This window comes from Taudactylus pleione, unplaced genomic scaffold (genome assembly GCF_031769625.1).
Source record: "Taudactylus pleione unplaced genomic scaffold, aTauple2 ptg000178l, whole genome shotgun sequence".
NCBI classification, from domain to species: Eukaryota; Metazoa; Chordata; class Amphibia; order Anura; family Myobatrachidae; genus Taudactylus; species Taudactylus pleione.
Window position 1 is genome coordinate 5,325,024 of NW_028284580.1, and position 13,128 is coordinate 5,338,151.

Sequence of the window (13,128 nt, forward strand, 5' to 3'; positions counted from 1 at the left end):
GTAGACTCCGGGCACTAGAGTGTGCCCGGACTCTACTGCGCATGCAAGAACGCCAGAAAAATGGCCGCCACGACCATTTTCCAGCGTTCTGCGCATGCGCAGTAGACTCCGGGCACACTCTACTGCCCGTAGTCTACTAAGGCTCCGGTGGCTGGCTAGCCGCATCAGTTGGCTGCCGGCCACCGGGGAGAGAGGAGGGGGTCTCGCACAAGGAGTGCACACGGGCCCCCTCCTCTCTTAAGACGCCCCTGGTTGGAACAAATATACTTACCGCGGGTAATGTCATGACAGTCCCACAGAATTGTGGTCTTTCATCTAAAATCTAAATAGCTGTAAGGTATGCTTAGATTATAGAAAATAAAAATTGTGTTTATCTATTACTTACAGTACATTACTGGTAACTCAGTTACTTGTGTGATCTCTCCTTAGCTGAATATACTGTATTGTGTTCAGATTATACTTGCAATCAGCTATTTATGCTGCATATTACAGTAGCAACTTTACTGAATTTACATGGTTAGTATAATCTAACTATAGCTATGCTATGTTAAATAATAAAATGTCTGGCCTCTTTGAAAATCCCACAAATAATGTACTGTACAACAATTATCTTCCATATCATAAATATAAGTGAAGATCAATCAATTTAAGTGCACTTTATAATATAAATATGATATTTTAAAATATTGTCATCTATAAAATCCTGAGTAAATAGCCAGAACAAATATGAGCACATACACTACTATCTGGTAGAGCAATTTGGTTGCCTCCGAAAAAATTGCTACAATAATGTAACATATTTGGCAGAAGGATCAAACAGTAGTGTGTAGGGGGAAATTAAACATGGAAGATTAAACTTTTGGTAAAATAATTGATACATCACATAATTTAGTCTATCATAATATTTTTATGACCCCCTTCCTGGTAAGAATTCAATGTTTTGTCCTACACTGTTAATACAACGAATAAACTTCCATTATAGATTTGAGTTATACATAAATATATCTGTTTTTTAGGATTGTGAGCAATTCCAGACTGCACACTTCTATAGTGCATTTGTATAAATGTAGACTTAAAAACTTCCATCCCTTTAAACTGCAGACCCATTGACACAAGCATCTTCTTCCTCCTGCTCATATAGTGCAAACTGCACAGCTTGATGGATGCTATAAAACACCATTGTGTCTTCTTCCTTCTTAAAATAATCCCCATTCCTAAGGGAATTCCTCACAGACCTATTGCACTGAGCCAGCAAGACACGAACACCAATGTCATTATAATCTTTCAGGATCTCTTTCAGTGTGTTTAACCCTGCTGTATCTATAAACTGAATGGCACTGCAGTCAATCACTATGGAATGCAGAGACACTGGCTCCTGATACATCCACTGTACAGTTTCCAGCTCAATAATATTGGCTTCTGTGATGCCCTCTTGTTTCTGTAGCTTCTCCTTCCTCTTTGCGGCCTTTCGTTTTGCTGATGCCACAGATATTGGGTCCACACTAGCGAGTTTATACAAGGTTGATTTAAAGCATTGCTTATTTACATAGTAGATGGGGGCTTCAAAACGAAAAACCTTGATACCTTTTGTGGAATTTAGATCTTTATACATGGTCATGGACTCATACACCTCTGAGGCCTCCACCCTACCTAACAGTGTTGATCCAGGTCTTTGAGACCTCACAATGACGCAGAACATAGAAAAAGCAATGCCACTCAAAAGTCCAAGTTCTGTACTAATTAATGCTGATGAAAACATGGTCACCAACCAAATGGTAGTGTCTACTTTATTTACTCTCCACATCCTGGGTAGATCTAAAAATTTTCTGAGGGCCCCTCTTAAATTGACTATGGTTATAACACCAAGAACACATTTCTGAAGTGAGTAAAAAAGAGGAGCAATTACCAACAGAACCAACAGAATGACCAGAGAGGTTATGATTCCTGAGATTTGAGTTTTGCACCCAGTGGATTCCTTCACTAGTGTTTTTGCCAGAGCAGCACTTGTGGTGAAGCAATGGAAGAATGATGGGATGATGTTGCAAAACCCAATGGCATACATTTCCTGATTGGCCTTCACCTCATACCCATGTTTCTTAGCAAACATCTCAGAGAGGGAGACAGTGATGGCAAATCCTATAATCGCAATGGACAAAGCCCCCAAGGCGATATTGGGAATTAGGCTCCATTCTGGTGGTTTTGGCATCAGAAATCCAGTAGGAATTTCCCCTGCAATGCTGGAGCCATATTTCTCTTTGAGATGGCCAAAGTGCGAGGCAAGAGTTGCGCCAACCACTACAAAGAGTTCAATGGGTATTGGGGCCTTGAGCTTAGACTTGAAGCATTCATTGAGTTCTTTGGTTGGAATCAGTACTAGGAGGCACAAGATGCTGGTAACAAGATCACAAATGTTGGTCAAGTGAATGTTTTGGAAGATATAGATCCAGGTGTAGATGGAAGAGCCAATCCCATTGGCACGTGGTATACTTAAACCTAAAAGATACTTCACTTGGGATGTGAGGATTGTGAAAGACGCACCTGTTGCAAATCCACTGAGCAAAGAGTCAGAGAGGTACACGGAAACAAAGCCAATTTGTAAGAGTCCCATTAACACCTGTGGATTAAAAACAAACATAAATTATCATTGACAACAAAATTTATACCAAACACAATATTTATTGCACATGAAGAAGTGATTATTTGATAATTATCAGACATAGGCACCACAATAATGTAACACAGTGGTGATAAAAGTACATTTACAAAAGATAACCATAGCGCTCAGAAAACAACATAGGGCTCAATCCAATTGTCTGCGATGATCTTGCGGGTGTGAGTCATTGCAACAACAGCTGCACTTGACAGTAGCCCGAATTTGCATAAAAGTGCTCGCAGCCCTATAGGGCTCTGGGCAAAATTCAGCGAATTCGAACTGGGAGCGGGTCATGAAGGGTGTGAGACGTGGTGCTGTTGCTGGAACAGCACATCGCTTCCTTCGCAAACAATTGGATTGACCCCATAGTTGGGAAGGAAACTTTGAATAATTTTTCAACAAAGGGCTGTATTCAATTAGAAGCGAAAAGCCACTTTCGCATGGTTTTAGCGATAATTTTGCGGGGGTTTTATTACTCCGTATTCAATTCCATTCCGTTTTCACCTATGCGATAAGTCATTGTACTAAAATAGGCGAAACTTTTTCTCCACAGAATAGCAGTAGAAAAAAAGTGCAAATTCTATAATTTGGGGTGCAGATGTTGGGAAGCCACTCAGAACCCTTGGTACACCCCCCAAAGGACAATTCATCCAAAAAAAAAATAATAATTCCAGGAACACCCCAAAAAATGCATTCGAAATTTGGGACGAAAATTAAAAAAGTGGAGGGACTACTTCAAAAACTAGCGAAATAAGCTTCTGGGGGTGCTCTAAGAAGGGGCCAAGTGTTTTGGGGATTGCAGGTGCTTGTATGACGTAGGAATTTCTTTTTTTTTAAACTTCACTTAGAGATATTAAAATATGCTAGTACCCATTTTCAAGCACCCCAAATTTGATGGACCTACTAATTTGCTCCACAAAACACTGCTTTATGCCATTCTTCATCACTTTTACCAAGACGCTAATAGCAAGCAATTACCACCACTTAAGTACCCTAATTAGTTCAATTAGGACTAATACTAAACTACCATAATGATTTCTGAAGTCAGAGCATCTTTTTCAGGGGTACAAAGTGATTCCCCCAATTCAACCTGCACTTTCTGCCTGCTTCACATTCGCCGGGTCCCGTTTTCGCCTGTCTTGGAATTGAATACGGAGTGAATCGGGAGCGCGCACAATAAGTTTCTGCTTCCAAAACACACGATGACTGCAAAAAGTCCGGCAGGCAAAACTTTTTCCCGTAGGCGAAACTAATTGAATATGGGCCAAAAACAGGAAATGGAAATTGAGAACAGTGAATAGTGATAATCTTTGGTTAGTTACTTTGCAGGTTTTGTCTAAAGTCATACCTCCCGACTGTCCCTCTTCAGATGGCATAGTTCCAAATAAAGGACTTCTGTATCAAATCAAGGACAGAAGGGAGATGTGCTGACCGGTGTCCTGTCAATGCTTCATGTACCAGGGGCACAGGTGTGTATTACCCTGAAGGGGTGCTTTTACACCAGTGCGATGTAATAACTGATGTTAAGCATGTATTTCACATTGTTTAAACATATACAAGTAATTATACAACTGCTTATTTTTCTATATATCATCTCAAAGGTGAATTAAAAAAAATTGTTACCACCATATCTAGTTTTTTCTTACAAACATAAAATGATATGTATCTAAAGAGGAAGCAATTCCCAGAAGCAGAAATACAATGGCAAATGTGGCCTATAACATATTCTTTGTTTTGACTTGTAAACTGGGCAGCGGTGGTTCTGTTGTTACATATTGTTACAAGGTGGAAAACAGCTAACCCTACAGGTGCAATTTATGATGCAATTTACTTACTGTAATCAGTAGAATCTATCTTCCTACTGAAGGACTGTATTACTTTGTACTTACATATATTATTATGCCGAGTGGGTAGAGCCAATATGGGACTTTGCAGTATATTACCACCATGTACTTATCTGCAGCATGGTGACATTAGTCTAAAATAATCTTGCTTTCTGTTATTCACTTCTTACTCTGTGATTTTTTTATTGCCAGTTTAATTAAGATGTTCGATTTATTTTTGTGTAGTGTCTTATATTGTCTTTGTAAATATGCAGAACAAAATGTTGGATGTTTATACATAGTTTTACTGCATTATTTATAATGTATTCAGAATCTCTGTGACTTCTATACAAAAACAGAGCTCCCGTGAGTTTTCATTTTGTCTAAGATAGTAAAATAAATCCTTAGAAGTCGACAAAACTACTAGTGTGTGGAGTGGTGATAATAAAAAGCAGTTGTTAATTAACATACTTACAAAACAAATTATCTATGAATACAAAATGTATTCTTAAATTAATTATATATGGGAACTTACTCAATAACCAATTCTTTTTTTTCAGTTTAATCTCCTTAAACTGCTAAATAAGAGCAGAATCTTGCACAGAATACGCTCCAATATTGATGCCGATACCTGTGTTAAATTGCTATTAAATCACACAAACTGTGGACATTTTTCTAATTAAAACTTAATTGCAACAGCAGTATAAATGAGAGGTTTCACATGGAAGCATATTCACTGTGCCTTGTGGTTTTAAATCAAGCACTCCAGATCCAGATACACACAAAACTATAACACTGCTGTGGCTGGAAGGCACAGTGTTGATTAAATGATTTGTGGACTATATATAGAAGCCCAAAGTTACTTAGCCAGATTACTGTATTAGCATGCAAAGATGCCTTGTTCTTTACCTGATCCTCATATAAAATAACACAGCGTAGTCTATAATTGATCAATCTAACTAGATCAACATAACTCAAAACTTTAAAGATAATTTAGAAAAATACAGACAAAAATATAGTTATCAATAGTTAATAATAAAAATAATAATATGTTATAGAGAATGACAAATGCTTTTGTTTCATATTCCACACAGCACATATTTTTTATGTAATGTATGTTTGAAATTTAAGTTTCAAAAATAAGAAAAAAGAAATGTTTATGTCAATCTGAATATGAGTATTTGATCATGTATGGGAGATATCTAGCTTAAAAACAACAATTACATTGATAAGATCGGCCAGTGAGCCGCGGGGGACCCTATGATAGATCCTATTATTCTAAATTATTTGGTGAGAAGCCCATAGAGGGGTATTCAATATGGGAGCGAAAAGTCCATCCTGGGATAAAGTATCGTGCGCGCGCCCACTTTATCCCCGCATTCAATTAAAAAGCTATGAAAAAGGGAGCCGCCGAAATAGGATCGGCGAAAAAAAACTGGATTTACCTGGAATAAATTGTAGGACCCCCCTAAAGCTGTAAAAACATGGGGGATCACTATGGGTACCCCCATTTTAGCCTGCAAATGAAAGTCGGGGATTTAAATAGCCGCGGCAGGTGGTTTTTTTCCGACATTGAAGAAGTGATGCAGAAGAGCACTTAGGTTATTTTTTTCATTTTTTTAAGTGGTCCCATCAAATTTGGGGTACATGAAAATGGGTACTAGCATATTTTTATGTTCCCTAAAGTAATTTTTTAAAAATTCTGCAACTATGCACCTGCCGCTAATAACCTATTCTAGAAAACACCTGCCGCATATTTGTAGAATAGCCCTGAACCTATTTCCTTATTTTTAAACACTTTTTTCCTTTTTATTTTTTCACCCCAATTTTTTTATAATTTTTTTGGGGTGTCCCTATTTTTTTTTAAAACTTTATTTGACACAGTTATTTTTAAAATGTCATTCCCAGGGGTGCAGGCTATTTTTTTAAGCCTGCATCCCTAAACCCCAATTCTGCACTTTTTTTCGCCACCTATTCAGTGGTGAAAAGTTATCCCCGTTTTTTTTCAAAGACTTTTCAAAAAGTCTTTGAAATTGAATAAGGGGATAATTGAAATCGGCGAAAATTACGTCATCAGCGATAATTTATCCCCGATTCCGAAATTTTCGCTCCAAATTGAATAACCCTGATAGTCTTAGAAGATGCTGTGCTATAAATTTCATGTTCATTATTTCAATGAGAGTCATATCGTGTGCTATAATCTAAGGTTTGAAAGCTGGTATGCTATTTTCATTAATCAATAAGTGAATATGTGTTATCAGTATTTTGTATGAATATGGGATCTATTCATGTAGAACAAGAACTGATTACCGGTAATTACCACTACATATTGCATCATATTGAAGCAATATATAGTCGTGTTATGTAGCCATTCAGTAATACTTATCTGTCCGGCAACAACCTCCAATATGCGGCTCCTGTGTGATCCTGGCAAGCAGCGCTATCACAGTTCAGGTAAGTCTTTTGCAGACTGCACATGTGCCGGCAGTACCTTGCCGGCAGTATGTTGCATACCAGCTTCCACTCACATCACAGGCAGGGCCGCCATCAGGGGGGGACTGTGGGGACTGCAGTCCCGGGCCTGGGGAAAGAGGGGGCCCGGGTAGCAGAGGTGTGGAATGCAGGGATATGCGGTACCGCACGTCACTGGTAGAATGCACTGGCAGCCAGAGCAGATTCTTGGTGGCATTTAAAACATGGAACCGGCCGCGAGCCAATCACAGCTCGCAGAACGGCATCCAGCCAATCAGCAGTGGCCGCTGCTGAATGGCTGCCATTCCGCGAGCAAATCACAGCTTGTAGAACAGCAGCCAGCCAATCAGTAGCAGCCGCTGCTGATTGGCTGCCGTTCGACGAGCTTTGATTGGCTCATGGCCGACTTTATGTTTTAAATGCCACCGAGACTCTTCTCTTCTTCTCTAGCTGCCGGTGCATTCCACCAGTGACGTGCGGTACCATACATCAGTGCATCCCACACCTCTGCAGCTCTGCTACCTGGGCCCCCTCTCTCTCTTCGGAAATGCAGCTGATGCTTTTTTCCCTGGTTGCCGGTGTCTAACAACATTTATACGGTTAGATAACACAGTGCTTGAAAGTATTTTATTTCCAATTGCTGCAGATCTCGAATATAATTAAAAAATAAATAATGACATAATAATAATAATATACTGTACCAGCCTTCCCTGCACCTCCCAGGTCCATCCCAGTACCCCTCCCACCTTGCCCAGCTTTCCCTGCACTGTCACCCCCCACCATGTCTAGTCATTCCTGTACCCCCAATAAGTCCAGCCCTCCCTGTCCCTCACCCCTGAAGTAGCTCCACCCACATCCACAGCTCCACCCACCTCTGCCCCATACCCCGGGGGGAGGGGGCCCTGCCTATTTTGTCAGTACTGGGCCCCACAATTTCTGATGGCAGCCCTGATCACAGGGCTGATGCTGGACTTAAGGGGTGGAGCGACTGAGAAGGAGCAGGAGCAATGACCTTCGCTGTTCCTCTCCCCACAGTGGAGTATGCTTCAACTAATTTTTCCATCTCCAGATGGCGAAATAAGATTGAGAAGCGAACGGAAACAAGTAGTTTTCCAATCTTCTATCAATCTCTTTCCTTATGCTAGTGTATGGGGAAGCGGTTCTAACAATAATCAGGGGTATAACTGGGGAAATATTACACTTCTCCATGGAATACCCCTTTTTGTATACGACAAAGAAGTTTAAAGCACTAATTTCTGAACTGCTTCGTGAAACAGGGCTTTTCCCCACTACATGAATTGTGGGAGATTTGCAAAACCTCATGTTTTTAGGCAGTTTTATGTATGATATACTATCCCCCCTAGAGAAGGGGGATAAGGAGTGTGGGGTTATGTGGCTGGCTTCTGAATGAGGAAGGGTGACAGCAGGTGGTGGGTCAGGTGGAGGTTTAGTGTGGTGGTGTGGGGGGGGAAAGGACAGGTAACTTGGAGAAAAGAGAGGGTGCAGAGTTTAGTGGTGGTGCAGCAGGACCATGGTGGAAGAGAAGTGAATAATACTGGAGTTGTGGGAGATACAGTGGAGAGACTTATATGTGATGAAGAGAGACAGAGGAGGGGAAGGAGGGGGAGAACGTAGAGGGGACTATGGATGGAGAAAAGTGGTGAAAACTGGTGGTAGAGGAGAAAATAATGTAGCAGCTGAGTGAGGGAAAAGAAAAGAGACATATGTAGATGAGGCAGTTGGGGAGGGAAAAGTCAGTGTGAGATACAGGAGCAGTACAGGTCAAAGGTCAAAATCAGAGAAAAGGAAGAACAGTGCTGGAAGATGTAAAGGAACAACTACAATAGTATATTATAAACAATAAAAAAGGAGTTTAGAACTGTTAAAGTAGCAAGACTTTAGAATTAGTATAAAGTATGATTATGTTAAAAAAAAAAAAGGGATAGGTGTCAAACATTTGTGATAGTGCTGTGCCCATAATAATGCAATTAGTTGTACACTGACAACGCTTGAGTAAGATATACACAGAGCAATGATATATCGGGATTAGCTGTGATGTGCAAGCTGTAGTACAAGGATATCTCTGCACTATTATCAGAGGCAAATGCAGGATTTGTAGGGAGGGTGACCCTATAGCGCAGCAACATTTATTCCAGGGCCACTTTAAATTCACAATCCGAATGTGGCAGTGGCCGTGAGTGTAGAGACTATTATATTTTGCACTTGTTGTTTGAATAATTTATGCTCAAGTATACATCAGCCTACGTGTGTGAGTGGATGGAAGGAAGATATATGTGAATATACCAAATCCACACATCCTTTCCATCCTGTACTAAAAAGGAGATATACAGAGCTTAGCATTTCTGTGACAAATATATTGGCCATCTGTCTTTAATTGGATGCATAGAAGTTATACATGGTGCCCTGATGCAATATGTTTAGCTACATGGTACATGCCATACCAAAGACGGGTTTTGCCTTATTTGTACCCAAACCTAAATGCCTGTTCTTCTTTCTTCCATGTAAGTGAAAGTGAACCCAGACAGCATGTTTTTAAATGTGTCCCGTTTTAAATAGATGACCTTGTCACCCTACATAAAACATGTCTTTCAAAGGACAAGCACTATTTACATTTAATCAGAATTTCCAAGCCTGTAGTCATTTGTTTCTGCATCACTTGTAAAGAGGATTACAGCAGGCAATTGTCAGTTGAACTATATTAGAAAAGGACATAGATTGAGGACACTATATTGAAATTCATAAATGAGCAACACTGCAAAAATAATATTCCCAAATAGTACTCAATTGCCAAACCACACAGAAAACTTTTTTGTGTGCCTAACAATCTGGAACTGATAACTTGGCTTCACTGCATACTTGCCTACCCTCCCGATTAGGCCGGGATCCTCCCGAAAATCAGGTGCCGCTGCCGGCCCACCTGGAAAGGCAGGCAAGCCTACCGGCCTCCGGTGATTCCCCCCGACCCCCCCCCCCCTGCGGTTCCATAATAAACCCCGGCAGCAGGGGAGACTCGTGATGCGATTCGCGCTGAATCTCTTCATCGTGGCCACGCCCCCTGCTTCACATTGCCGTTAATCGTGGCATTGTGAAAAGGGGGCGGGACAACGATTATGCAATTGTGCGACTCCACCCCATGCCCCAGCCTTTTGCCACGACATGCCCCCCGCTGTGGAAGACCAACAGCTCCCTCCCGGTAGGAAGGAGCTAAAGGTTGGCAAGTATGCTTCACTGCAAATGGCAGGGGCCTATTCAGAAGCAAAGACCAGGGACCACCAGAGTGGAAGGACCAGCATCCCAGACACCTTTCACCACACAGCCTCATAGCAGCTGCATACGAAATAATAACTTTTTAGTTAAAACTTTTTGTTAAATAGCATTTTATTTTTCATTTAATTCTGCCCAATAGAGGGAAAAGCATTAGATATACATTTATGCTACCTTTTCGTCAAACTTTGAGAAAACAGGGAATTGTGTTCATCATCCGCGTAGGTGCCCACACTTTACAACCAGACTTAGCAACAATTTTATAGAAAGAGAAGGCGTACAGTACAAGAAGCTAATTATTATGCATTCAGATCTAAATATTTCCATTAGTAAAAAGAAAAGAAAAGAAGTAGATCTGCGCTGGAATAAAATCTCACCAAATAAAAGTGTACCTGCAGCACTCAAATTAAAGCGAATTTGCAACCACACATACCTAATCATTGAGCGCTGTGTACACTTAATAAAAATAAACTCAGTTTAATAAATAACACATAAATATACCATTACATATATAGTAAGAGAGGATATAGATATATCATTGATGGTATACTGTATAATGCCTATATTATTACAAATACAGGTATATGCTGTTTTCTAAACATTCCCTAGAGGCCCACACTACTGTGATTCCTGTGATTCCTAATGCAGGGAAGGACCCCTCCCTGTGTCCAAGTTAAAGACTAATTTTGCTCCATTAAAACTTCTCAAAATCAATGGCCCTCAATATTTCGGGTTCCCCCTCTACCATAAATGGGCATACATGGCATTCCCACTCACCTGGCATCCAACCATATGTGTCCTCAGTCCTTTGTCCACTCACCTCTTTCCCCGCTAACCTGAGTTTCTTCCCAGGATATTACACCTCTCATTTTGCATTGTTCGATGACGCCAGGATCTTCGGAGTTGGCCAGCTGGTGACTCAGTCTGGGATATGTCAATTTGCAGATATTCATCTCCATACCATGTTTTCCTCAACTCCTGGTACATGTTGGAGATGCTCTAGCTTTGTAGGTATGCTACTCCACATATGGTGGTTCTGTTTCTTAATCTCATTCTTTTGGTTAGATATTTTCTAAACAAATTTTAGGTGCAGACATTCCCAAAGGACCTGCCTTTTGGCAATTGTCCCACTCTTTGATATCAGTGACCACATACGTAAAATCCCTTCTTCGTCAACTAAGCAATGCTGCTAGACTGTTTATTATTGTACTCTGAAACTCTCCTAAGCCCCCTACTTGTAAAAATTAGTTCGTTAGATTAGATTATTTTATGTCCATGGAAGATATTTTACTTTCTTCAGCATATAACTCTCAAGAGTTTACTGGAACTTGGTTTCCTTGAATGGAATAAAGCCTATATGGCTCTGGCTCACATCAGGCCCTGCACCTTTCATAAACCAATGTAACCAAAACCCCTACTCAGTTGCCTGGATTTACTTGAAGGACAGCTGTGTTGCCCCTTTTTATAAAACCAAAACAACCTCAGGCTGCAGGTCAGATCCACTGCAATCTTGATCAGTGTATGTCAAGTGGCCATATAATACACAATGGCCTGGCAAGGATGATGAAATCAGATTGTTAAGGTGGGTACACACCTGACAGATATATCTGCAGATGGTATGCAATCGGGACACTGGCTGCCTTAATACCGACAGCCGGCTTCCCGACTGTCATATCCCGGCGAGGCTGAAATGCCGGGCGTCTAGATGTAGACGTCTGACATTTCCCCGACGCCGGGAGCCCAGCGCCCGGCATCCCAATCGAAGGGATGCCGGGTGCCGCGAGTTGACAGCCGCGGGGGGGGGGAGGGTTAGGTACCCCCCCGGGAGGGTTAGGCTAGTGGGACGGTGAGGGATAGGCACCCCCCGGGGGGGGATTTAGGGTTAGGCAGCGGGGAAGGGGGGGTTATGCACTTAGAGGGGGGATTAGGGTTAGGCACTTGGGGGGAGGTTAGGGTTATGCACCCCTAAGGAGGGTTAGGGTTAGGGGGTTAGGTTAGTTTATACTTACCTTAGCAACGATCAGAATTTCCAGCGCTGTCGGGCTTCCGCTGCCGGGAACTCTGCTTTTGTCAGCCAGGCGCTGCCGGGAATCGAACCATGCGACCGGCGGTATTTCATACCGATTCCCTGCAGATCGAGTGATCTGCAGATATATCCGCAGATGATGGTCATTCATACACACTGAACGACCATCATCTGCATGCTGCAGCAGGTCCCGGTGGCCGGGGGGCAGGTAGGGGGCGTGGCCTAACTGCGGAAGGCGTTGCCACGCACCCTTCGAAAAAACCATTTGTGGTTCTGGGGAGGGGACACTATGTGGCCCTCAGCCCGGCACACAGCCAATGGGGGGCGCGATCAGCGTAATCGCTTCCGCCTTTGGCATAGGAGACTGCTTGGGCTGCTAATTTAGCAGCCTCGGACAGTCTTCCAGTGCACCCCAGCACACAGCAACGTGTGCTGGGCTGCTGTGGATGGGGAGCTGTGCCGGACCTGGGTAAGTAGTACACGATCGCGGCTCCCCCCCCCTCTGCACCCGTGTATGGGCGATCGGCTGATCACCCGTACACACTTGCCGATGGACAGATATGTCTGCAGACATATCTGTTCATTGGCTGTGCAGCACAGCCAATGCGTTATGTCTGTGAACGATGTTGTTCACAGACATATCGTATGTACACACTGGCCGACGGGGGCACGATATATTGGCCGATCAATTGATTGGCCAATATATCGGCCAGTGTGTACCCAGCATTAGTCTAACGGGGCCCGTAAATCACACAGGCTTTTCTGATCACTGATATTCCTGTTACCATCCCATCCTGGAGTTTTCAGGACACTGTCCTATCCAAGGTGACCTAACCATATGTGCCAGAGTTCCATACACTGTAGGTCAG

General features: G+C 42.1%; 1 protein-coding gene across 2 annotated transcripts in view; it reads right to left on the minus strand.

Annotated features, from left to right (window-relative positions):
- Positions 1–246: 246 nt before the first annotated feature.
- Positions 247–13,128, minus strand: part of SLC26A2 (solute carrier family 26 member 2) — a 92,256-nt gene continuing 79,374 nt past the window's right edge. For both annotated transcript variants that reach the window (XM_088475795.1, XM_088475796.1), the window contains exon 3: positions 247–2,614. In XM_088475795.1, the coding sequence (XP_088331921.1) occupies positions 1,091–2,614 (1,524 nt within the window). In that variant the 3' untranslated portion in view covers positions 247–1,090. The remainder of the gene's footprint in view (positions 2,615–13,128) is intronic.